Source organism: Rutilus rutilus, assembly GCF_951802725.1.
Source record: "Rutilus rutilus genome assembly, chromosome: 6".
NCBI classification, from domain to species: domain Eukaryota; kingdom Metazoa; phylum Chordata; class Actinopteri; order Cypriniformes; family Leuciscidae; genus Rutilus; species Rutilus rutilus.
The window spans coordinates 21,378,560-21,403,764 of NC_140214.1; the positions used below are offsets into that span (position 1 = coordinate 21,378,560).

At 36.9% G+C, this 25,205-nt stretch overlaps 2 protein-coding genes across 3 annotated transcripts; both read left to right on the forward strand.

The window, feature by feature from the left end:
* The first annotated feature begins 3,179 nt into the window (after window positions 1-3,179).
* Window positions 3,180-19,767, forward strand: u2surp (U2 snRNP-associated SURP domain containing). 2 transcript variants are annotated; one of them, XM_084411633.1, is made up of 27 exons: window positions 3,180-3,326; window positions 3,496-3,621; window positions 4,553-4,651; window positions 7,314-7,425; window positions 9,358-9,479; window positions 9,571-9,638; window positions 11,251-11,339; window positions 11,523-11,558; window positions 11,675-11,757; window positions 11,843-12,008; window positions 13,147-13,358; window positions 13,926-13,969; window positions 15,563-15,667; window positions 16,076-16,142; window positions 16,224-16,390; window positions 16,505-16,667; window positions 16,763-16,842; window positions 16,934-17,021; window positions 17,114-17,251; window positions 17,382-17,562; window positions 17,775-17,849; window positions 17,935-17,998; window positions 18,247-18,403; window positions 18,500-18,610; window positions 18,697-18,824; window positions 18,925-19,092; window positions 19,218-19,767. In XM_084411633.1, exons 2-27 carry the CDS (start codon window positions 3,577-3,579, stop codon window positions 19,354-19,356), a joined length of 2,907 nt encoding a protein of 968 aa, XP_084267759.1. In that variant the 5' UTR covers window positions 3,180-3,326; window positions 3,496-3,576; the 3' UTR covers window positions 19,357-19,767. The 2 variants fall into 2 exon arrangements, with proteins under 2 accessions (XP_084267759.1, XP_084267760.1); XM_084411634.1 differs by lacking the exon at window positions 11,523-11,558.
* A 469-nt stretch (window positions 19,768-20,236) lies between these two features.
* On the forward strand, window positions 20,237-25,205 carry tmem59 (transmembrane protein 59). Its single transcript, XM_084411232.1, has 8 exons — window positions 20,237-20,507; window positions 20,694-20,799; window positions 20,904-20,998; window positions 21,126-21,278; window positions 21,684-21,756; window positions 24,174-24,306; window positions 24,389-24,506; window positions 24,595-25,205. The coding sequence occupies exons 1-8, from the start codon at window positions 20,352-20,354 to the stop codon at window positions 24,748-24,750; spliced, it is 990 nt and encodes a 329-aa protein (XP_084267358.1). The 5' UTR covers window positions 20,237-20,351; the 3' UTR covers window positions 24,751-25,205.

The window sequence follows — 25,205 nt, forward strand, 5'->3', positions numbered from 1 at the left end:
CTGCACCAATAGCGGTGAATGAGAGACTACATTAAATATATTTTTGGTGTTCCCAATCCCATTTGCTCAAATAGCAAAGGGAAAACTCCACACTAGTGTTTTCACAACTTTCAAAAAGATGAAAAAATAGAGAGATATTGATAACGGCAGTCAGAGGAGAGAAAGATGTCAACTTTATCATCAGCTGCTTTATTAGAACACCCTCACAGCAGCGTTAAGTATAGTGTTATAAATGTATAGCCTACTTTTTTTTCAATGAAAATATTATATATATATATATACGATGTCGATGACCGTTACAACACGTCATCACAGTCTGTGAAAAGGGTCCATTAGTGAATATTCTATACAAACCCACTCCTCAGAAACCTCATTATGTATATTTTTTTAAATGAAACAATAAAATAAATTTCACGCTTTAGTGTGTCTGTTTGTCATCTTCCCAAAATGTCACATTTTATAACATCAATCAATCAGTCGTTTGACACGTCATTTGTTGGCTAACATAGCCTGATAGCTAAACTGAAACTCAAGGACGCAGGGATTGAACATCTGTCTGCATGGTGACGTCACGCGCCTCCCTTGCAATGTAGCGCTCGGCGCAGTTTCCATATTTATATGTCGTTGGCTCGTCATTTATTTGAAAGTCCTCTTTAATATTAAGCAGCGATATGAACACATTTTCATGGCTTCACGGAGGTATGTACATGAACACCTAAATCCTAAAATTAACGTAGATAACAAATCCGTCTCATCCACCCTTGTGGGATGATGCAGTGATGATGCAGGGTAAACGGATGCTGCCTGCCGACGACAGTGGGATTAAATAATAATAACCTTATGAATGTTCTGCGTATTTTGGTTCGATTTAATTAGCAGATATTTTGAATCAGTAATCCTTTTTTCTTCTAATGTTACAAATGGCATACATTTGGGCTTCATTTGCGAGTGTTGTCTAATGTTCGACGTTATTCTGTGCATTTAATTTCGAATAGGCCTGTTTTGCCATAGTTTAACTGTTATGATTTTGATGCTTTAGGTCACAGGGATGGAGAGCTGTATTTGATGCCTTGGATGTGCAGGCATTCTGAATGCATTGCCTCTGGCTGTGTGCTTTGTCCATCAGAACACAGGCTTCCAGTAGGCTATCAGCAGACACACCGAATAAGGAAATATTCAGCATTACCAGGATGAGATTCACATCTAAATAGGCCTTAAAGTGTGCTTTTGAATAAATACACCTGCTGGCAGAATCCGATTTGTCTGGCCTGTGGTGCAAGTCATGATGTATCCTAAATCTAAAACAGGTTCAGCTGCTCATCAGGTCCTGAAGAATCTCTTTTTGCACTTTTGGCTCTCGCTTTACGTGTTCACAGTGGACCTTGATTTAATTTATTTCAATTAAGGCACGCGGTGAATGCCAAGAGCGGAGCCACATATCCTTCAAAAAATGTAAAGTTGCCTGTTTATGACTATTCTAAAGGTGTTTCTTTCAATACATTTATGTTATATTCCTAGTACACTACTAGGCCTACTTAAAATGTTCATACAATCAGAAGCTCTGTTTGCATTGGCATACTTTCACATGGTTATGTATGTATTCACAATTTTGTGAAATTTCAAACAAAATACGGACTCTGGCTAATATTTTTTTTATGTTGACTAATGGTCAACACATCTACAGTTCAATTAAAGGTCATCCTTCTTTTTTATTTAAGGTTTCTGACAGGCCTTAACATTTCTTTGATGTTGTTCAATTGTATAAATCATTTTGAAAGTGTGTATTCTACCATGTAAATTCAAAATGTAAATTCAAAATTATTATTTTTTTCTTTCTTTTTTTTTCTTCATTGTTGGTTGAAATCTGGTTATCCTGAAGTTGGGTTTGGAAAAAAATGTCATGTCACCTCAAATACAACATGATGCAAATCTGAAACTTAGAATGCTTATAACAAATAAAGTATTTGCATGAATATGAAAATTGTGTTCTGTTTGAAACTGTTTAACAAAGATTACTAATATGATCAGCTTTACTGGAGTCCTTGCAACAAATTTCTTCATAGGCTTCTGCTTTACTGATGTGTGAAATTTACTGCTCGTAAGGAGTAATTTCATATTAGCAATTTAGCACACATTCATTTCAAGGGTTGATGGATTCATTTCTTTTTTATGCTTCTTATTATCAATATTCTTACAAAAATTACATTTAATTTATTGTCTGGATTGAAATTATTTTATATTTGCACCATTTAAGTGTCTCAAAATACAAGGCAAAGCTATTGAAGCATCTGAAGTGCATTATACAGACTGTTTAATGCTGCACATAAATGTATGCAGGAATTACAGTTGCAGAAATGTTATGAAAATGTAGGCTATATTTAAAAAAAAACACAGATATATGACATTAGTGAAAATACAAAATTATAAACAATAAATAATGGATGTCATTCACTGCAAAGTGCTGCATCAGAGTCGTTTTTGATACTGCCCGCTTAAGTGGGTCCAGTGTTGGGTGTAAATCATTACTACTAAGTAATTAATTACTGCAACTTAATTACTTTTCCCTTGAAAAAATAAAGTAAATGATTACTCTTAATTTTTCTGATGTAATTGCATTAAATACTGTATAGAAAAATTCTATATAAAACAATTGCGGCCTATCAAAATTAACGTCTAATGTTAAAATAATGTACTCTTTTCCCTTTAAATACATTTGTCAGTTCAAGAATCATTTATGTAACATTACATAATTTGAAAGAATTAAAAGTGCAGTTTCATGTCTATCCTTGTTTTGTTCAACTTGTTGAGGTTGATTTGGGATATTTTTTTAAAAGTATAATGTTAAAGACTGCCACTGACACTGTTAAAGATGTAATTAACTAGTAATTAATAACTTTTTTTAGAGTAACATACTGAGTGGGTCAGAGCTTCCATATTTTAGTACTACTTTTACTTTATGCAGCATTGTATTATAGAATCTGCTGGAACTAAAGGCTTTTGGATAGGCCTATTCATATACTGAAAATGTATTTACAGAGGCAAAAATTATATTGATTGACCCATAGCATATGTCTTGTTGCAAGCCAGTTTAGCACAGCAGCTATAGCCATAGCTATATGGCTTGCTGGTGTTATTTTGGTCGGCTTTCATCTGGTAAGGCTAGGACCAGCTTGTCAAATGAGTGAAACCAGCTTAACACCAGTTTGGCCAGGATGTGAGATCAGCTTGAAACAGCTGGAGACAATCTTAAACAAGCAAGACAATCTTAAACCAGCTAAGACCATCAAATCATCTGCAATAGTAATGTTCAGACTAAATTAGCCTAGGTAAGTTACCACATGCATTGTACAAAAACAATTATTTTAAAATTGCATCCTGTGACATTTCAGTGTCTAGTACACCAATAACAGTTCACACAATGTATACACTAGTACACAGATTGTGCTCATAGGCCTATGCCAGGACATTGACATACTCATCTTGGTCGATCTTCAGTGTTACGTCAAATGGACTCGTTCACACTGGGAGAGTGAACGCGCTTCACGCGCTTCACGCGCTTGCACAGTGTCGGGCAAAATGGCGGACAAAACGCCAGGTGGGGCGCAGAAAGCCAACTCTAAGGTATTTCATGACTTTTCCATTTCATATCAGTATGTTAAAGCCGACCTTTCTTGTTTATGACAAGAAAGACGAAATAATATTGTGTCTGACTCAGTGGTGTGTCGCTCTGTGATACGAAAAAGGTCCATTGAGCTGCTCGGTTGTGATGCTAACTCGCTAGCAGTGTAGGTAGCTAGAAACCGGCGGCTGCACAGATTTTTTTTTTAATAATACAAACCCCCGGGCTAAAATATGTTTGCCATACATCCTGCATTTGACCCTCTTATGTTTTTTAATTCTTTTGACACCACCACAGAACATGAAATAAGTTCATGTGTGTTTATTGTGTGCTGACAGAGCTAACACGAACGTATCTTTACATTAATTATTGCATTACATTAATATATGGACGCTATACTACTATATAGAGAAGATGGGCTTGATATAGCGCTGTGAATATCTAATTTGCGCGTTCAAAGTTGTGCTAACTTGCTCCTTTTGCTTTGACGAGCTAACGTGATAATGTTCATCTTTACTATAGCCACGTGAAAGGGTCAACAGAAAAGGGAAAAACAGCTGAGATAGTGCCATAACCATATTGTCTGTATTTGTGTTAGCTGCTATAGCCACACCAGCTCATCTGTCCTGATGTTTTCAGTGATTGGTGATTACTGCAAAGTGCACATCTTAGTATGCAGGGCAAACAGTTACATCTTTACTTCACAGAAGCTAAACAAATCAAAGCCGAAGATAGATAGACCTTATTTTTATTCCTTCTTGTTTTCCCTTTCCTTTCCTTTGTGCAGTTTTGTTTTTATACGTTTTGTAAAGTATATGAGGAATGCACTAACATCTATTTTTTCCCTAGGCAGGAACACTAAAGGTCTGTGTATTATGGAAGGGGATGTCATTGCTGACTTGTATAATTAAATATTTTCATATTTTCATGCAGGCTTTATTGGAAAGTAAGTTAAAGGCCTTTAGTATCGGCAAGATGGCGGTTGCTAAAAGAACACTAAGTAAGAAAGAGCAGGATGAACTCAAGAAGAAGGTAAGTAGCTATGAGGTCCAATACCACACTGATACCACACATTAAATGACAGAGGATCACACACTACTAGACTTTTCAAGTCATTCTGAAAACTACAAACTCACACAGAAATGTGCAGATCATTGCTGGGAGAAGCATGTTAATTGAAAACAATGTTTTAAAATCAGTTCAAAATATCAAACATGGTTGAAATCCTCTGAATGGACGGTTTCATAGTCTAAAGCTAAAAAATCAATCTCTGCCCAATCGTACACTGTTACTTTCAGTGAAATCTGTTAACTCCAACTGCCCAAAACCTGCAGACTGGCTCTGGCAAATCAGTCATAGGATAAAATATGTTTGAAAGGAGCTCATGTGTCTTTGTGATTTATTTATTTTATTTATTTATTTATTTATTTATTTTTTAGGACAACTTGAAAGTCTGGTTGTGTGTGATTCTCAGTCGTTTAATAATTTATTTCTCTGCCCATTATTTCATAATCTGCTCAGATTTTAGAGTATTCAATTTCCAGTCTTAATTTTCATTTTAGGGTGAACTATCCCTTTAAGTCATCATTTACTGAACCTGGTGTTGTTCTAATGCAGTATGCCCTTCTTTCTTTTATGGACCACAAAAGGAGAATAAAAAAAATGTCCCGCTCACATTCGTCCATGGCAGTGAATAGCGACCAGCCTCAAGCGTTTTAAAAAAGACGCAACAGAATCATCCGATACGACACGTGTGGTAAATTCCAAGTGTTCAGGGGGGTATAGCATAGGGTTTGGTGAAAAACAAACCGAAATGTAATTGTGTATTATTTGAATTATTTACTTATTTTTGTATTGTACAAATGTATTATTTAAAGCTGCAGTCCATGCTTTTTTTGTGTGTTAGTGAGTACATCATGAATCAATATTCCAAACCATGTTTTTGTATTATCCTGAATCACTATGGTACACCTTTAATAAATATTTATATTCAGAATATTTTAGACTGGTACGGTTCGTACCACTGCGGAGTAGCCCAGTACCTGCTTGACTTGTCAGAGACATAAACAGAGAGAAGTAGCTCCAGCTGCAATGTTCTTCTGCAAGACGCATGCAGTTCTGTTTATTAACCGCCAGAGCGTCAAAAGTTATGGACTGCAGCTTTGACAAAAATCCTGTCGTTGGTCTTAACTGCACGTTTGTGAAACTCTATTAGCGACGTAGTTCGCTCCAACTGTCCCAGAAAAAGCACACAAGTTGAGAGAAATCAAGATGAATTAAAACAAGACATTAATACAACTCTTAGAAATCCCCAAAAAGTATACCTTCTTCACTGAGTTGAAATCTTTGTTTGTCAGTCAGATGACAGTCAAAATGACAGTTGACAGATGTGAACGCAATAACTTGATGTTACGACAAACACAACAGATATATTCCCCTCAGAGAAGGCACAAGGGTTGTATTTCATGTCGTGTTTTTGTTAATATAGATTTCTTACAACTTGTGTGCCTTTTCTGGGCGACAGGGAGTGAACTGCGGTGCTAATAGAGTCTCACGAACGCGCACGTCGCGTAACTGTGCACAGAGAAGACCAGCAGCCAAGGTCAGGATTTTCATTACATAATACATTACATTTCGATTCGCATACTATCGTTATACCCCCAGGAGACTTGGAATGTCACATGGGATCATTCTGTGATACTTTTGTGTCTTTAAAAAAAATATATTGATGCTGGTTGCTATTCACCGCCATTATATGTACGATCTAAGTGGGACATTTTTTTTAGATAGGATATACGGCATTAAAGCTGCATTCAGTAACTTCGGGATTTCTTCGCTGTATTCTCGCTTTTTGCTCGCAGGTTTCTCTCTAGAGCTCCCCCACAGCTTCGGAATAGATATTTGACAACACTGTTGTAAAAACTCGTTGGTGATTCTCAGACACCAGAGGCTAGTAGATCAACGACATCAAAGGAGATGGGACATTCTTTAAAACGTCTTCTTCATTCGGGTTCGAACAGCTTGAGGGAGCGCAATAATGACAGCATTTTAGCAGATTTCTTTTGGCCGTAAAGCAATTGTTTACATCGCGAGACCTGATATCAAGCGATACTTCCTGACGCGGCGGCCGGCGGCACGCCGGCTCAAAGTTGCAAGTGCGCATTTTCCGCTCAGGGGCACCAGGGGGGTGCGAAACGACCACCATTCAACCCCAACTAAGTAATATAACCATTCCAATGACTCCGAAGCTGTTCAGTTAAGGTAAAAAAAGTGACTTAGTTCACCTTTAAAAGAACTCCAGGGTGAGTAAACGATGACTTCATTTTCATTTTAGGGTGATTTATCCCTTTAAGATGCAAAATTCAGTATTAACCGATCCCCTATAATGACACTGATTTGCAAAAATTCTTCCCAGTCTAGTCAATCTTCAGTGAAATTTACTCTGTGGCACTTTTCTTAGTGTATCAATATTGTAATTAATGTTAGAAATTTTAGAATTTCACTGCATTATAGTCAGTTATCTTGTTCATATTCAAAATTGCACAATTGATAGTACATATTACAGTTAGACCAAAAAGCAGTATTATCAATGCACAGAACATAAACACATTGGTAACTGTTACATCCCAATAAATCTCACAAGTTTCACATAATTCCACATTATTCCACTTTTGCAATCTGTGATTTCTCACAGGAGGATGAGAGGGCAGCTGCGGAGATCTACGAAGAATTTCTCGCTGCGTTTGAGGGAGGTGAAGGAAAAGTGAAGACGTTTGTACGGGGTGGGATTGCTAATGCCACTAAAGGTAGGGTTATCATGTGGATGTTGCTACAGTGACCTTTTTTTTTTTTTTTTTTTCTATCATTTATAAAATATATATATATATTAGGGGTGTAACGATTCATCAACTACATCGATGTATCGATTTATATTCCTACGATCCAACTACATCGATCTGTGCTCGGCAAGTTGGTCTTCCGGACGACATATATCGATCTAACATTGTTTTAAAAGGTAATGAATCGATTGTATCGATACTAGGAAATAACGCATTGGATTTAAGCATGTCAGACTTTATATGGATGTTTTTTCTTAGCACTTTTAATGATAAAGGCGTTAAACGTTACTCGATTCAGTCTGCCTATCTGTGACGTGGTCGCCATGCGTGACGCGCCAGCAGCAGCGCAAACACAACAAGCAGCGCAAAGTCTCTCACCTCAGAAAAACGGACTTTCCTGTCCTCTCAGCCGCTATACTGCAGTAGCGCACACTCTTCAATTGCACGAGCAAATGCGCCGGAGCGCGCTGTATCACTTCACTAAAGTGCAAAAGACATACGAGAATGCAACGTCGTAAATTAGTAAGTTAAGAAATAAAAGTAAAATACCAATAAATTACGTTATTGGTACGTCATGTGTGTTGCTATTTATCAGGAGCAGTTTCCATGTTTCTTTACCAGTTCTAAGTATTGTGTATCACCATGGTAGCCTAATTGTTGTTTGTTTCCATAACAAAATGCCACTTACTGGTTATTTTGTATATTTTTATATGACTGGTGGCTCATACCAAGATTGTATTAACAAAAACTAGTTTGTGACTGCTATTTAATAGCTTAACCTCGCAGTGCCTACTGTTTATCAGTATTTGTCATATTCTTACAATTTTTTTTGTATGTTAAGTAAAGGGGGACAGAACTTGTGTGTCAACAATTTTTGTGTAAACAAATGTATTATAATAGGCCTATATAATTCCTAAAAAGGTGGGTCGCGGCTTGATGACCATGGGGAAATGTGGGTCCCATGGCCGAACTGTTCAAAACATCATTCAATGTTGTGATAATCGTAATTAATAATCGCAATTACAATTTCAAGGGAATAATCGTCAATTATCATTTTTGTCATAATCGTTCAGTCCTACTTTATTCAAATAAAATGTGAATGCATTTGACATTAATTGTTGTTTACTTGTTTGTTTATATCCATAATTAATTGATACCTGATTCCCTTAAAAGAATTTTTGGCTAAAAAGTCACTGAATCGATTTCAGGTCACTGAATCGTTTCGGATCGTATCGTTCTAAATGAACCAATATCGTCCTTGAATCGTATCGACAATCACGAATCGCGATACGAATCGAATCGTTGTTAAAACGAATCGTTACACCCCTAATATATATTCAAAAGTTTGGTTTTTGACAAGACTTTTTAAAATGTTTTTTTGAAAAGTCTCTTATGCTCACCAACAGTAAAAACAATAATATTGTAAAATATTATTTCAATTTAAACTAACAAATTTTCTATTTGAATATATTTTAAAGTCTGATTTATTCCTGTGATGGCAAAGCTGAATTTTCAGCATCATTACTCCAGTCTTCAGTGTCACATGATCCTTCAGAAATCCTTCTAATATGTTGATTTACTGGTCAAGACACATTTCTTATTATCAATGTTTTGAAAACAGTTGTGCTGCTTTTTTTTTTTTGAAAACCATGATTGATATTTTTCAGTATTCTTTGATGGATGGAAAGATCAAAAGAACAGCATTCATTTGAAATGGACATGTTATGACAGTGTTGTAAAATTAGGAATCTCCAATAAATAATTTCCACAATACCAAACCTTTGAATGATATATAAAGTTACTTTGCATTTTCTTTCAAATTATACAAAATGGCAAATTTTTATATACATTCCTCTTAATTGTCCCTGCTTTAATATCTGTGTGACATATCCATTACAGAGGAAGCAGCAGTCGATGAAAAGAAAGGAAAGCTCTACAAACCGAAGTCAAGGGTTTTGGAGGCTAAAAGTTTTTTACCTTTGGATACTCCACCACAGTTTTTAGCAATAGATAAACGCAATGTGAGTCTTGTCATTTATTTTCATTATTTAAAAAACAAAAAAAACAATCTATTTTGTTATTTACCTGTTCTTTTTCTATTATATTGCCTAGGCGTCGAAGAAGGGGGATAAAGAAAAGAAAAAGAGCAACCTTGAACTCTTCAAAGAAGAACTGAAACAGTAGGTGTTCTTTGCATTCTTATTTAACTAATGACAGCACCTTTAATATGTGACCTGATCCAGCAAAATGAGTCACAGTGACCCAAATTTCAAAACTGATATTTTGGTATTAATGGAAAGAGGAGACCATAAGCTTTCAAATGATATCCTACTCAAAGTCATACCTTGAATGGTTGTAAATATATACACATTTGAATTATGGTCGTCTGCCCTCTTTTTCCAATTGAAATCCTGAGAAAATCGCTTTTAAAGTTGTTTGCCCGTTTTTTGTTGATATCTTTCAAAATCCATTGCATTTAAAGGCATGAACTATTTATTGTACAGCTTAATTTGACCAAAGACATTAATATATGCTATTATGCCAGGCTGAAGCTCAAATTATTTTAAAGTTTTTATTTGAATAAATAATTTAAAAGGCACTTTTACAAACATTTACTAAAATCAGAAAGATTGAACAGAGGTGCTACAGTTTTGCTTGAGAGAGGGTGTGTGTGTGTGTGTGTGTCTCTCTGTGTGTGTGTGTGTGTGTGTGTGTGTGTGTGTGTGTGTGTGTGTGTGTGTGTGTGTGTGTGTGTGTGTGTGTCTGTGTGTCTGTGTGTGTGTGTGTCTGTGTGTCTGTGTGTCTGTGTGTGTGTGTGTGTGTGTGTGTGTGTGAGAGAGAGAGAGAGAGAGAAAGTGAGAGAGGCAGAGAGACAAGGAAACAGAGAACAAATAATGTTAGCCTATGCAATCATATCTTTGTGTAGGCTAGTTGACAATAACAGTGTAACATATTCATAACGGATATACCAACAGTTAAATATTGGGTTAAAATAAATCAAACACATTGTAATGGATTCTCCTTGCAGATAAATACACTCACAGAATAATTGCACTCACTCACATCCATACACGATAAACCACAGGGCTGTCATCAGAGGATGACACGTCTCCAGATTCAAAACAATCACTGACTAGCCTTAGCCACTCTTGATGACCAGCAGCAGAGCTTAGGTTAGAAGCCTCCAGTGAGTTCAACGCTTTTGGCGACTTTGCTCTCTTTTGACAGCGACATTTCTCAAATTAATAATATTTAATCTTTCTGAGGAGATCTGCTAGCTTGTTTACACAGAGCGCCGCGAGTCTGACAGGAGGATGGCTGGACCAATCGCGTGCCGGTCAGTCGAAATGGGGCTTCCCATTGACAAATGATCAGCGTTTGTGTACATTTCTAAGCTTTTTGATTGGTTCTATACAACGTGTAACACCATATTTGGAGAGCAGAGACGTTTCAGGGGATACCCGGGAAATGCTCAGAGGTGACGAGAGGAGTCGAGAAAAGCAATATTCATTTCCAGCGAATTTAGTAAAACTTTGTAAACTTTAATAGTCATTTAAATACCTTTACTCAATTATCTGGACTACGAAACTTTAGGAGATTATTTTTGAATGTCTGTTCTTTGAAATTTAGCACAAAAAAATAAATAAAATAAAAAATATTATTTTATTGTTTTTCCACATAAACGGCCCATATCTTAAAATGGAACGTTGCGACTTCCGACTCATTTCGCCAGATCGGGTCACATATGATGATCTCAAATATAATGCTACGGGTTTTTTGTTGTTGTTGTAGGATACAGGAGGAGCGCGATGAGCGTCACAGGTTGAAGGGCCGAGTCAGTCGTTTTGAGCCTCTTCCCACGATGGAAGGAAAGCGATCCTGTAAGTTCTTTCTTGTTATTTTCCCCCATCAAAACAGTCAGTTTCACCCTATGTTCACTCATGGTGTCAGACCCAGTCAAGTTTGTGCCCCTCCCACATGTCTCGGCCACTGCCGCAATTCAGCAGTGTATACGCTTTCAGATTCAGGAAACAAAATTCACACTGCTTTTCTTCTGCTTTTAGCGGATGGTTCTTCACGAAGAAACCGTCCGTCCAGTGGTAATTTTGTTTTATATACTGTGTAATGCAATGGCCTTTTTGCTGTTTATGTATCCCATCATGGAAGAAGGGATGGTAAAACGTCAGTTGTTATTCAAAGCTTCTTTTTTTTTCAGTCTTGGATGATTCAGCTCCTGGCTCTCATGACGTTGGTGATCCTACAACTACAAATCTGTATTTGGGGAACATAAATCCTCAGGTAGCTGATCTTTTTTTCCCTGGTGATTATTGTTAGGTCTCAAGCACAAAAATGTCCATTCTAAAACTGCTCTTTCACCCTCTAGATGAACGAGGAGATGCTCTGTCAGGAATTCGGTCGCTATGGTCCATTAGCCAGTGTGAAAATTATGTGGCCCAGGACTGATGAGGAAAGGGCCAGAGAAAGGAATTGTGGTTTTGTAGCCTTCATGACGAGAAGAGATGCTGAACGCGCACTTAAACATTTAAATGGTAAATAAATTCTTATTCAGATCTGGTAGTGGTCAACCAATATAACATGATAAATTGGACACTATTTTGCTCTTTTCTTTACATCGGCAAATAAGGTTTTTTATTTGGCCGATAACTGTTGGAAGTGGGACTTTTATTTTGACAGCTCTAAAAACACAGCACCTTAGCAGGAGCTCCCATTCTCCTCCTCCATTAGTTGCCCGTTTAAAAGTTCTGTCTAATAATTGAAAGGCAAGTGGTATAATGCTTTTTTAAATATGTACTGGTGGCATTCAGCAAATACACGTTTGTTTTTTTTAACAACTTTTTTTTGTGAAAAATGCTAATAGGATTACAGAATCAAGAAGTTGTTATATGAAGCATAAATCTGTTTATTTTGCTGATTTGTTTTATATATTTTTTCCAAATTTGCTTCAAATTATTTGTTTCTAATTATTTTTACTAAATATTATGTAAAATAACAAATTTAATTGCAGAAAAAATGCATGTGTTATTTACTATCTTTAAAAAGTGAGATGATATATAGGCCTATATCGGCCGTCTGCCACCCTGCTCTCTAAAGCCACTTTTCCACCGTTGGGCCAAACCATTCTTCTTGCATTACTGTTCTATTCCGTCCCAATCCGGCCCAGCCAGTACGGATATGGTTTAATTTCCACTGGGGTTGACAACGGATCTTTTTGAAATGTAAAGAGCAAGAGTTTACAGACGATATGAGATGTAAATAGCTACCGTGTTATGAAGGATAATCGGATATTTCTATTATTAACTTGTTTACTTCGCTCAAATAGCATGCTTGGCCAGCTACAGAGAAACTGGCAACAGACAAGTGATCAATCCTGAGTGGCGACGTCAATACACGCATTCTACCAGCACGGTTAGCTGAATAAGAATTCCAGGCTGAGAAATTGTGCCGTGCCAAACCAAACTCAAATGAATATATAATTATAACCATTCCTTACCACCCTTAGAACCGTTCATCTCAATGGTGGAAAAGTGGCTTAAGATTTCAGCATTGGCCATAAAATAAAATGTAATCGGTCGACCACTAAAATCTATGCATTCTTTATAATCACTTTGCGTTTATTGTTTCCCTCTTGATACTAATGAATAATTTGGCAAATGCTGACCATTTCAGGCAAAATGATAATGAATTTTGAAATGAAACTGGGATGGGGCAAAGGTGTACCAATTCCTCCTCACCCAATATACATTCCACCTTCAATGATGGAGCACACCCTCCCACCTCCACCCTCCGGTCTGCCCTTCAATGCCCAGCCCAAAGAGAGGCTGAAGAACCCCAACGCTTCAATGCCTCCCCCTCCGAAGTGCAAAGAGGAGTTTGAGAAGGTAACTTGGCATACGTGGGACAAAAAGATTTTGGTTAGCATGGTCATAAATGTAGTTAGGGTAAATGACTTTCTTAGTAATGTTTGTTTATATGCATTTTATTTGTGTGTGTGTGGATGAAGTGCAGACATTTTTCATCTAGTTTTTGTTCATAGAATTGTGCAATTTGACTAAATTAGCATTTTTGGTAAAAATCGTATAAATGACATTATATGTGTACCATGCTGATTGTACTGGTAAGTGTTTTGGAGTGTAGATTACTCATTGTCATTGCACAAGACATTTTATAGGTTTTGAATGCAAGTTAAGATAAAACTGTTCTCCTTTGATACTGTCTGCTTGAAAGAAATGTAAAGAGACTTTGTAAAAATATATTATGAATGTAGATTGTGTATGATTTCACTGCCTCTTTCTCTAAGGAATGTGTTCAGTCAAGTTTTAAAACTGACACCGTAGAACACGTTTGTTGTTGTAGGAGTATATGTTGCATTTAGTGTTATGCTTGTTTCTTTTTAACAATACTCACATATATTCTATGTTTATTATCTGATGTGACTTCATATCCAGACTCTGTCGCAAGCCATAGTCAAAGTGGTTATCCCAACAGAAAGGTACATGTTTTTCTTTTTTTCCAAATTCTTATGAAATGTAGAGAACTTATCCCATCTCTGTAGATTGAAAGATTGGCCATATCCATGCTACCAGAGGCTGGTTTGAGTGAGCAATAGTTGAGGCCTTGCATGAAAATCAGGAGCAGCTACTAACAATACAAATCACACACATGCATTGCATTTCTCTACAAAGGGTTTGCATCATACTGCTCAGATAGTGAAGGTCATATTAGTACAGAGAGTTCTGTGGGTTTATCGTTTTGGTTGACACATTTCTGTTCAAAAGTTTGAGGTCAGTCAATAGTGATAAAGACATTTATAACGTTGCAGAGATTTCTGTTTTGAATAAATAATGTTGTTTTTTGTTAACCTAGTTGTCGAAGAATCCTAAAGAAAATGTGGTTTCCATTAAAAAACTGTTTTTAACATTGATTATAAGTGATTCTTGAGCAGTAAATCAACATATTAGGATGATTTCTGAAGGATCACGTGACACTGGAGTAATGATGATGAAAATTCAACTTTGCCATCACAGGAATAAATTACATTTTAAATATATTAAAATAGAAAAGTTATTTGAAATTGTATTATTTCTTAATGTTACTGTTTTACTTTGTCTTGCATAAGAAACTTGAAAAATCTTACCAGCCTCAAACTTTTGAACAGTAGTGTACATTTTGAATGAATGCTGTTTGGTGTTTGTAGAGCCTCCTTTTAAACAGAACTGTTTCAGATGTTAGCGTTACGGCATGCTTGACCGGTTGTTCCACTGGATTTTGAGAGAGTGGCTCAGGTTTAATCAGACATACTACATCAGATGTTATTCATTACAGCAATACTAATTTAGCAACTAAAACACTACACAATAAACATTCACCTAGTGTCAGTTACACAAAAAACAGCCCTCTGGCTATTGCTCACTTTAACTGCCCCAGTATCATGGCACAAAAGCAACACCCAATCCCCGTAGTCTCAGTGACCTTTGACATTGGCCTTGGTGAGCAGCACAAGTTGAACTGTCTGCAGCAGCGAGGGACCAGAAAAGCGTCACAGGATGGATTGGGGAAAGTATACAGAATGATTGCCTGACATTGGTATGATCGGCTCCAATACTTGTGATTTGTGTTTCAGTACATTTGAAAAACATCATCTCTTGATTTTATCGGCCACTTCACGAGCCAGTCAGGAAGCCAATTGTTGTCCCTATATCTTAACTGACTCTAGAAGTGCTTACATGATTTTGTCCCTCTCCATCCACACTTGTCTATTGTCAATAAGCAAGAAAAATCACTGTCACTCGGCCTCACATTTAGTATCTCAGTAGCACGTCCAGTTTTAAGTTACAAGGGCAGAATGCTATGGCTGAGACTCAGATGTAGATGTAGAGAGGATTGAAATGTTTTGATTGTTACAAGCTGTTAGACTGCCAGTCAGTTTTAAATGTTAAAAACTCAAACATGTCAATAGACTCATGGATAGTAAGTGCAAGGATGTTGCATTTCATCAAATGTCATAATGTAGCAGTAGCATTTGTTTAGGTGTGGCTGTTGATGGCGCTGAATCTGTTTCGCTTTAACTGTGTTTTTCTCGTAGGAATTTGCTCTCTCTCATCCATCGAATGATCGAGTTTGTTGTGCGTGAGGGTCCCATGTTTGAAGCCATGATCATGAACAGAGAGATCAATAATCCACTCTACAGGTCAGTGCATATTTATGAATTTTTTACTCCAAGGCGTGAAATGAAAATTCATCGCATCTATTTTGCAAATGCATGTTTAAGAAACAATTTGACTTCATAATTTAAAAATAAAATGTTATAACTGGATCTTCCAGTAAAATGACAGACTTCTCCAATCATTGTCTGCTTAAACTCTGCCCCTTTCTTACAATCGACTGCACTCTCGCATTTCCATCTGCCTCCATCCAATCTGCAACCAATTAATAGAAATCCCCACCCTAAATTTTTTTTCTCAATAATTCAGTGTTTCGGTTAGATACAAGTCACAATATGGAAGAAAAGATCTTAAGTGATTTAAGTCAGACAGTAGTGATTTTTATAATTGTACTTGTCTTGATTATGTATTCAGAATTTGTTTGTATTCTACAGATTTTTATTTGAAAATCAAAGTCCAGCTCATGTTTATTACCGGTGGAAGTTATACACCATATTACAGGTTAGTCTTATTTATTTTCATGATTTTTTCAAAAACGTATTGAAATGTCCAGACATAAAATTTCTAAATGTCCACTCATAGGGCGAATCTCCTACAAAATGGAAAACAGAAGACTTTAGAATGTTTAAGAACGGATCTTTCTGGCGACCACCGCCTCTCAACCCTTATTTACATGGTACTCCTGAAGAGGAGGAGCGCGATGATGATGATGATGAAGAAAGTGGCAAGAAGGGCACCTTGAAAGACGAGTATGTCTTCGTATTGAAATCTGTCTTAATGGATTCTATGGAGATCTTGAATTCTTCTAGTGTGGTGCTACCAGTTTTTTGGTTGTGTGTACTAAATACTCTGGTCTGCTGCAGCGAGAGGGATAAACTGGAGGAGTTACTCCGAGGTCTCACGCCGAGGAAGAGCGACATAGCTGACGGCATGTTTTTCTGCCTCACGCATGCCGATGCTGCTGAGGAAATAGTGGAATGCATTGCTGAGTCTCTGTCCATACTTAAAACACCTCTGCCAAAGAAGGTTAATTTGTACTGTAGAATTAAGATTGACAATTATGATTGATTTTTGTTTCATTCATCACTTTTGTTTACATCTGCATTTCTGTCCTCCCTCAGATTGCAAGGTTATATTTGGTGTCAGATGTGCTGTATAACTCCTCAGCAAAAGTTGCTAATGCCTCTTATTACAGAAAATTGTAAGTTTAACAATTATTTTAAAGTGCGCAATCAAGGTATTAGTTCTTGTTTGTCTTCTTTTTAATGTGTTTGTCTTTTATTCTTTTACAGCTTTGAAACAAAACTTTGTCAGATATTTTCTGACCTAAATGCCACTTATAAGACAATACAGGGTCATTTACAATCAGAGAATTTTAAGGTGCGCCATTCGGCTCAAATTTTTAACCCATACTGGTTTTATAATAAAGTTAACTATCTGGATTTGACGTTTCTCAATTTTGGTCCTCTCAGCAACGAGTAATGTCCTGTTTCCGTGCATGGGAAGACTGGGCAGTGTATCCTGATCCGTTCCTGATTAAACTTCAAAACATTTTCCTGGGACTCGTCAGTCTCGATCCTGAAAAGGAGATTGAAGAACTGGTGCCAGAGGTTAGTTTGGTAGAGATTGGCTGATTGAGTTATGATTCATAGATTGTCAGTGATAAGATTTGAGTTGTCACAACTCATCTCAGCATGGACTAAATAATTGGATGTTTATTGGGTTTTCACTTCACTTCAGCTGCCAGAAAGGACTGAGGACATTGATGGTGCTCCTATTGTGGAGGAAGAACTGGATGGCGCTCCTTTCGATGATGTTGACGGCATGCCCATCGATGGAGCTCCAATTGATGGCGCACCACTCGATGACCTGGATGGAATGCCCATCAAGGGAACAGATGATGATCTGGATGGTATTCCTTGTAAGAATGCTGACAACATTGTTTATTTGTTTGTTTGTTTGATTTATTTTACCTTTCATACACTCAACTCCCACTTAATAGACTTAACACATCACTCTATTCCAATATCGAAAAGAATATACTTTACATTAGAATTGCTAAATGTCATGGCAGATGTTCTAAAAGAAATTTGTTTAGGAAAAAATGTCAGGACTTTTTCTTTTCTTCTTTAGTTGATCAAAAACCAGGTTTTAAGGTCGCTCCGTCAAAATGGGAGGCAGTGGATGGTGCTGCTTTGGAAGCTCAAGGTTAGTCCAGATTACGTTTATCACATCATCTAAACCTTAGTTACCTCCTCCTTTACACATAAAATTGATTTTTCTCTATTTTTAGCTGTAACCACGTCAAAATGGGAAATCTTTGATCTGCCAGATGAATCTGAGAAAAGTAAATCAAGGTACATTTTCCTAGTTCTACTAGGCTTGGGAAACTCATGATTATTAAATGTTAAAGGACATGCAAACGTCTTAGAAATGTCTGTACTGAGAATTTTTTCTTGTTAAGCCATTTCAATTGCAAATTAAAATATTCAATATTAAAATATTCAATTTAATCTCTATAAAATTCTACAATTTCTTATAGTAATCACAAAAATCAATACATTTGCCATGCAGTTTTGGTCTAATTTTCACTTTCTTGTCATAGTTCAACACGTGAAACTGAAAGTAAAGACACTCTCAGAGCTTCCAGTGCTGCAGAGCAGCAGTCCTACAGTAATCCTGTTAGAGAAGAATATGATTCAAAGTCTGCTAAATTTTTTGAGATGAGCGAAGAGAAACGTGCCAAACTTCGAGAAATTGAGGTATACCTAAATGCTAATAAGTGTACTAAACATAATGCTTCACATTCTTGAAGCTTTTAGAGATCCCAGTCATGTTTTTCTTTGTCTGTGTTACAGCTTAAAGTCATGAAGTTTCAAGACGAGCTTGAATCTGGAAAACGACCCAAAAAATCTGGACAGAGTATTCAAGAGCAAGTAGAGCTTTACCGCGACAAGTTACTACAGCGGGTTAGTATCAGCTTAATTGTCTTTGACATTTATTTTAGTCCTTCTATTTTGTTTGAAACCATACTTTTTTTTTGGACATTGTTCAGGAGAAGGAGAAAGAGACAGAGAAAGACAAAGAGAAAGAAAAAGAAAAAGAAAGAAAAGACAAAGAGAAATCTGATGTGTCCCACAAAGAGAAGGACAAAGATGACTCCACACCAGGCAGAAAAGAAAAGTAAGATCCCTGCATAAGACCCTGAAACTCCTTCAGCAAATGAGTAAATGTCTTTCAGAAATGGAGAACTCTGAATGCATTTAAGATTGTTTATTTACAGAAAAAGGAGACACAGTCCCTCCCCCAGCCCCACCCGAAGTAGCAGCAGTAGGCGCGGCAGGTCGCCCTCACCACGATCTGAGCGCTCTGATAGATCCTATACAAAAGACAGCTCTCGATTGTCTTATAAAGACTCTCCGAGAGACAGTAACCGCAAGTCTTCTAAAAGGTAAACGAATGATTTCATCGTGGCAGCATAAAACTCAATCCTTTGTGTTGTCGTTGTCATTACAAGCATGTTTATGGAACTAAGCTGAATGTAATAATCTGTATCATTTTTTAAAATGATTTTAGGTCTCCTTCACCACCAAGAACACCTAAGAGGTCGCGTAGGTCCAGATCAAGAACGCCTAAAAAATCCTCAAAGAAATCCAGATCTCGGTCACGATCGCCTCACCGTTCTCACAAGAAATCCAAAAAAAGCAAACACTGAGACTTCCGGCTATGAAAATATGCCTGGGTTGTCTTTTGTGCCTCAAATTTGTCCTGTAAATCAGTGTGAGGGACATTCCCTCTTTAACCCATCCTTGTTTTGAAGCTCACTCACATTGGCACAAGAACAGTGTTCAAGGGTCATCTATTGGGTGTTTTATAATGTCATTTAGGAGCTTCCTTTGATGTTCCAAATGTCCGAAGAGAAAATAACTGCAGTGGTTGGGGCAATCTTCCTTCAACACAAAAACTATTGTCTTATTCTTTTTTCTTTCTTTCTTTCTTTTTTTTTTTTTTTTTTTTTTGTCATTGTTTTTAGATCCCTTGAAACTGACTTAAATTAAAATAGTGCAAGTTTCAGCTGTATAGATGTTTGCTTTTCAATAAAGACAATTTATGTGACTCTCTGAAATGCCTTAGTATTTGCTCTTGCATGCATCCCAAATAAACAGTCTTAAAGTCTTAAACCTAGTGTATTTAAATAACGAACCAATTTTAAGCTATTTTATAAACATTTAATTGTAAACCAGAGGTTTTCAATCTTTTAGATGACCAAATATGATCATTGTTGCTCAAGGGGAGAAGAATATAAAAATATCCGAAAACATAAAAGGCAGTTACTGTATATATTTGTACGTGTAAAGACTGAATTTATACTGTGAAAAAATAATATAAATATGGGGAAAATATTTAGTTTCAATTACATTTGCATTCTAATTCTAAAATGTAATTTATTTTATTTATATATATATATTTTAAATCTTAATTTGAATCCATATTTTAATAAACTATTTAGCTAGTATAAATTAATCTTATTATTTATTACGTTTTTACAGTGTTTTTGTTTTTCCACGGTCCCCCTATGCTCATGAAATGCCTTCACGGCGCTTGCGCCTTGTAACTAACTAGGAAGTGAATACGCGTTAATCTCGCGACATTTCTGCAGGTACACAAACAAGGAAGAATCTTTCAGTCGATGTTTGATCATTCACAAAAATGAGTGCTATAAAGTCCTGCGGGATTTTGATAAGCTTTTGCTGCATACTTACGAGCTCCTCAGCATCTTCCGAGGTCTTCGATGGTGTTTTGGGAAACACTGCGTCTTGTCATAAAACATGTCAAATGACTTACAGTTTGCACACTTATCCACGGGTGAGTTTGTTTACGAACAAAGAAACGCAATTAACATTTTCAACCATTCGTTGGTTTGTCTTATCATGAGCTTGTGCATTGTAGCTTGTGTTTGTAAAGTTAAATAATTTGTACGGGAATAACAACGGTCTAAGCGGAACTGGTCTAGGCTATTTGCTTAATTTGGCCTGTTTGTTTTTGTAATAGGAGGAGGCGCTGTACGCCTGTCAGAGAGGGTGCCGTCTCTTCTCCATCTGTCAGTTTGTGGGTGACAGCAAGGATCTCAACGAAACCCAATCTGAATGCGAGTCAGGTAATATTAAAGTATTGTCTGAATCCTTAAAGTATTCGCTTTGCTCTATGTTGATAACAGTGTATTTGTTATGCAACCAGTTGAGTGTGTTTGACTTCCTGCAGCCTGTCGTGAAGCCTACAGCCAATCAGATGAGCGCTACGCGTGCAATCTCGGATGCCAGAGCCAACAGCCATTTGCAGAACAAAGAATGGAGCAGGTGTGAAGAACATATGTGAATAATTGCTTTTGATGCTCATAGTCATTCCATGAGCAATTCTAATTGCATGTCACCGGGGTGCTTTTTGAAGTCACTATATGTTTCTAATTTTTTTCCGGGTATGAAGTTGTTGATGATGATGCCCAGAATCCATCTCCTATACCCGCTGACTTTGGTGAGGGGTTTCTGGGAAGACATGATGAGCCAAGCCCACAGCTTCATCACCTCATCCTGGACATTTTATCTCCAGGCAGATGATGGCAAAGTAGTCATTTTCCAGGTAATGTGGTGATAATGTTATATGAAACTTTTATATCTATATATAATTAGACTGTATTCATAAGGAGGTACTAGTGTATAAAGCAGATATGCCCAAACTAGTTTGGCCTGCCATGTCATATCACAAGGTGGGGAAACCATTGAAGCATCTTAATTTCTAATCTATTTGTTTATTTTTATTTTGTTGTATTGAAATATAAGTAATATATAAGTGAATTTGATTTTTTTTTCTAAATTACATTTTAATATAGTTGAATATAATGTTCCGCTTTATTTTTAAGCCACCAGCCTGTAGTCGATTTAGATTTTTAGCCCTTCATAGTAAAAAGTTTGGGCATCTCTGGTATAAAGTAGTAAAGCTTATTTCTGTGCCAATGATCAACATGTGCTCTTCTCTCTTTTCTAGTCTGAGCCGCAAGTTCAGTTTATCCCTCAGTTTGAATTCCAGACAGACGAGACCGAAGAGTCGCAGGGCACTTGTGAGCACTGCACATAACACGCTTATGCTTTCCGCTCTGATTAATAAGCAAGATGTGGAAAGTGTCACACTTCATAACCGTTTTATTAGTTTTCAGACTTTAAACCAGGATTAGGCCTTAGTTCAATTAGGACATTTAAGTTGCTTTTTTAAACATGCCTTAGAAACAAACATTACTGGTGTGCATCTTGAGACAAAACAATGGCACTGACATACGTTAAGATATGTCAGTACAATTTGCTTTCAGTTTAAAAAGCTCAAACATTCTTGCAATTTACCCCCGGTTTCACAGACAAGGCGTAAACCGATGTTTGAGCTGTTTTAACTGAAACCTACGTGTACAGATGCATCTTAATATATCAGTGCCATTGTTTTGTCTCAAGATGCACACCAGTACTGTTTTCTAAGGTACTTAATTAAAGCTACTTAAATGTATTAAAGGTATAGTGGAGGATTTTCCCGAATTTTAGAAAAGAACCGCCCTCTCCACTTTTTGAAAAAATGTGACTGAGGCATCAGTGGGAAGCCCAACCTGTGCTTTTAGCGCACGCCAGTGTGTGAAATATTCTCCCAAAAACACTCTGGTCTTGTTTCTTTCTTCAGAGGCCTTTCTCTTCTTGTCATACAATTCGTAGACACTTTTTCTCTTGCGACCCTCAGACATTTTGAAAAAACCCGGTGAGAACGGCGAGCTTCAATGAATGGTTGAAACCGTAGCTCACCACCATAGACCGTATATAAACGGCTCACCACACATATACACCTGAAAGTGCGCATGCGCAGAAAGCGAAAACTACCTAGGGACGAGCACGTACGACGGCCTTACGTAAACATATCACCAGAATGATTGACAACTAGGAGGACCAATAGTCTTGATGATCCACCCGGAAAAAGAAAATCCTCCACTATACCTTTAATTGAACTAAGGCCTAATCCTGCTTAGTCTAAGCCTTTTCTGTAAAACCAGGGGATAATATCATACTAGTTTAAAGTCACAATGTAACAGAATTAGCAGATCCTTTCTTTTGTATTGTACATCGGAGTGAAATAGATTTCCAGAAAAGAAAAAAAATGTAGGTCAGGTTATATACATCAGTTGTTGCTTGGACGGAGCCAGATCTGAATGCGAGATCACAGTCGATTGTAAGAAAGGGGTGGAGCTTAAGATGACTAAATCATTGAAAATATGTAATATGTAACAGAGAAAAGTCCACAATACTATAACCAGAAGATCCAGTTATGGCATTTTAATTAAAAATGAAACCTTATTTGTGAAAACTCTTAGAAAATGTTGCAGTTCTGTTTGAAGCTGCTAGTGTCACAGAAATTACAGACTGCTCCATTAAGAAATTAAGTATGTAAATATGTAATGAAAGCCATGATTGGCCAGCAAAGGTCCTGACTTAGTGTCACTTTCCACTACAGCCTCTTAGCATCCTTCTCTTAACCCTATAAAGCAACAGTTTTAAGGCCTCTGATTTATCAACATGATCAACTTTTTGCACACAATCTACTACATGCCTAGTACATACTACATGATAATTGATAGATAGCCCCCTTCAGGTCATGGAACAGATGTCGTTTTGCTGTGAAATCTTTAATGATTTTTATAAAGTAAATGTAAGAATAACTTTTATATTAGTAATATTTCAAGATTAACATTTACTGGACTGAAGCAACTTAGGGGGGTTTTACACTACACCATTTTCAACTAAAAATGGAAAACTTGTTATGCGTTTTGGCCGTTCATTTACACGACAACGGCGTTTTGGGGGCCTGAAAATGCGAACTTTTGAAAACGTTTTTCAAAGTGCAAGTTTTTGAAAACGGTAGCGTTATCATCTCCGTGCAAACTACTAAAACATGAATTTGTGAAAACGGTGACGTCATGCACATGCGTATTACGTGTTCAGTCTGTAGGCGTGGAGTTTTTCTTTACAAAGTAACAACGCCAACTACTGGCCTGGCAGCAGAATACAGCGTTTTTAGTCATTGTCGTGGATCTGTGTGAACAGGGATCGGTTTGACAATATTGATTAGGCCTTTCCGGTTTTAGTACATCGTTGTCATGTATACATACCCTTAGCTTTACTTAATTATCCATTTATTTATTTTTAGAAAAAATCATGTTAAAGTGCATGTATCAAATATGATACAACAGATATTTGAGGAACGTTTATTAGTCATTTTATCATCATTAAAGTGATAAGTATGAGCTCCATTTTCTCCTATATCATAATATATGAGCGATAAAAGCCTGATGGTTTAAATTTGATACTCAGCAAAAAAACATTTGTACATTGTCTAAAGGTTAAGTAAACTTTCGATTTTTCTGACTATTATTTAATATACTTCACAGGGTTAATACAAGTTTTAAGATCACACTACTAATATAGCACCCCTTGTTTTTTTTAATAGTTGTAGATCAGGGGATGAAAAGCCCCGTCTATAAAGACTACCCAAGGAGCTTCATTCAGGAGAGAGACAGAGACATGTTCATTGATAGAAGCAACTCTGATGACGATTACAAGCTCTTCAACTGCCTTTCAAGGTTGGGCACATCTTGATCTCTTATTATTCGCAATCTGTTGGCCTTGTTGAATATAAACCATCATGATCTTGTGTACTGGTAGGAACCCGTGGTTGCCTAGCTGGATCCTGACCACCACTCTGGTTCTGTCTGTCTTTGTTCTGATCTGGATCTGTTGTGCCACAGTGTCCACTGCTGTTGAGCAGTATGTCCCTGCTGAGGTAAACTACTTCACGTTTCTTAGCCAATCACATTTCTTAGTCAATTCCATTTAACCAACTGTTCCACACATTCTCATCCTCTCAACAGAAGCTAAGCATAAATGGGGATGTGGAGTACATGAAGGACACGAAACTGACCCCTTATCTGCAGTCTTCTCTAGTGATCATCAGATCTCCTGGGGTGGAGGAGCAGGAAGCGGGACCCCTTCCGTCAAAGGTCAATCTGGATCAGTCTAACATTTAGTCAGTCTAACATCCAAAGGAATTGGGGTCTCATAGATTTGGTTTTCTCTGTTAAAGTTGTGATTATTGCTCTAACTCATTTACTGTGGGTTTCTCCTTTTTCAAATTTGATAAGCGTGGACTATGGGGAATATATTGTGTTGATGTTTTGGCACTTTAAAGGCATTACCTATTAAAATGAAAGCTCTGTAGGATCTCAGTTTTCCAGGTTACTACCCACCCATTTGTAGAGATGGTTTACTTTTTTCTTTTTCTTTTTTTGAGTGTTCTCAGTGTGATCAATAACAGCTTGTGATTTGAGGTATGTGCGTTGAACAATGAAACATTAACATTTTGATTTATGCTTCAGTTGCAGTGGGTGAACATTCATTCACATCATGAAAGCCTTGTAAATGAAAATATTTTACAACCTCAGATTTGTCATCTTGATATTAATAAACAAACCTACAAAAAGTG

Coding starts and splice junctions, on each gene's coding strand:
- u2surp (XM_084411633.1), top strand. CDS start 3,577: ATGGCGGACAAAACGCCAGGTGGGGCGCAGAAAGCCAACTCTAAG. Junction 11,758..11,842: donor TGGGGAACATAAATCCTCAG/GTAGCTGATCTT, acceptor TTCACCCTCTAG/ATGAACGAGGAGATGCTCTG. Junction 16,391..16,504: donor AAGGGCACCTTGAAAGACGA/GTATGTCTTCGT, acceptor GGTCTGCTGCAG/CGAGAGGGATAAACTGGAGG.
- tmem59 (XM_084411232.1), top strand. CDS start 20,352: ATGAGTGCTATAAAGTCCTGCGGGATTTTGATAAGCTTTTGCTGCATA. Junction 20,999..21,125: donor CAGAACAAAGAATGGAGCAG/GTGTGAAGAACA, acceptor CCGGGTATGAAG/TTGTTGATGATGATGCCCAG. Junction 24,507..24,594: donor AGCAGTATGTCCCTGCTGAG/GTAAACTACTTC, acceptor TCCTCTCAACAG/AAGCTAAGCATAAATGGGGA.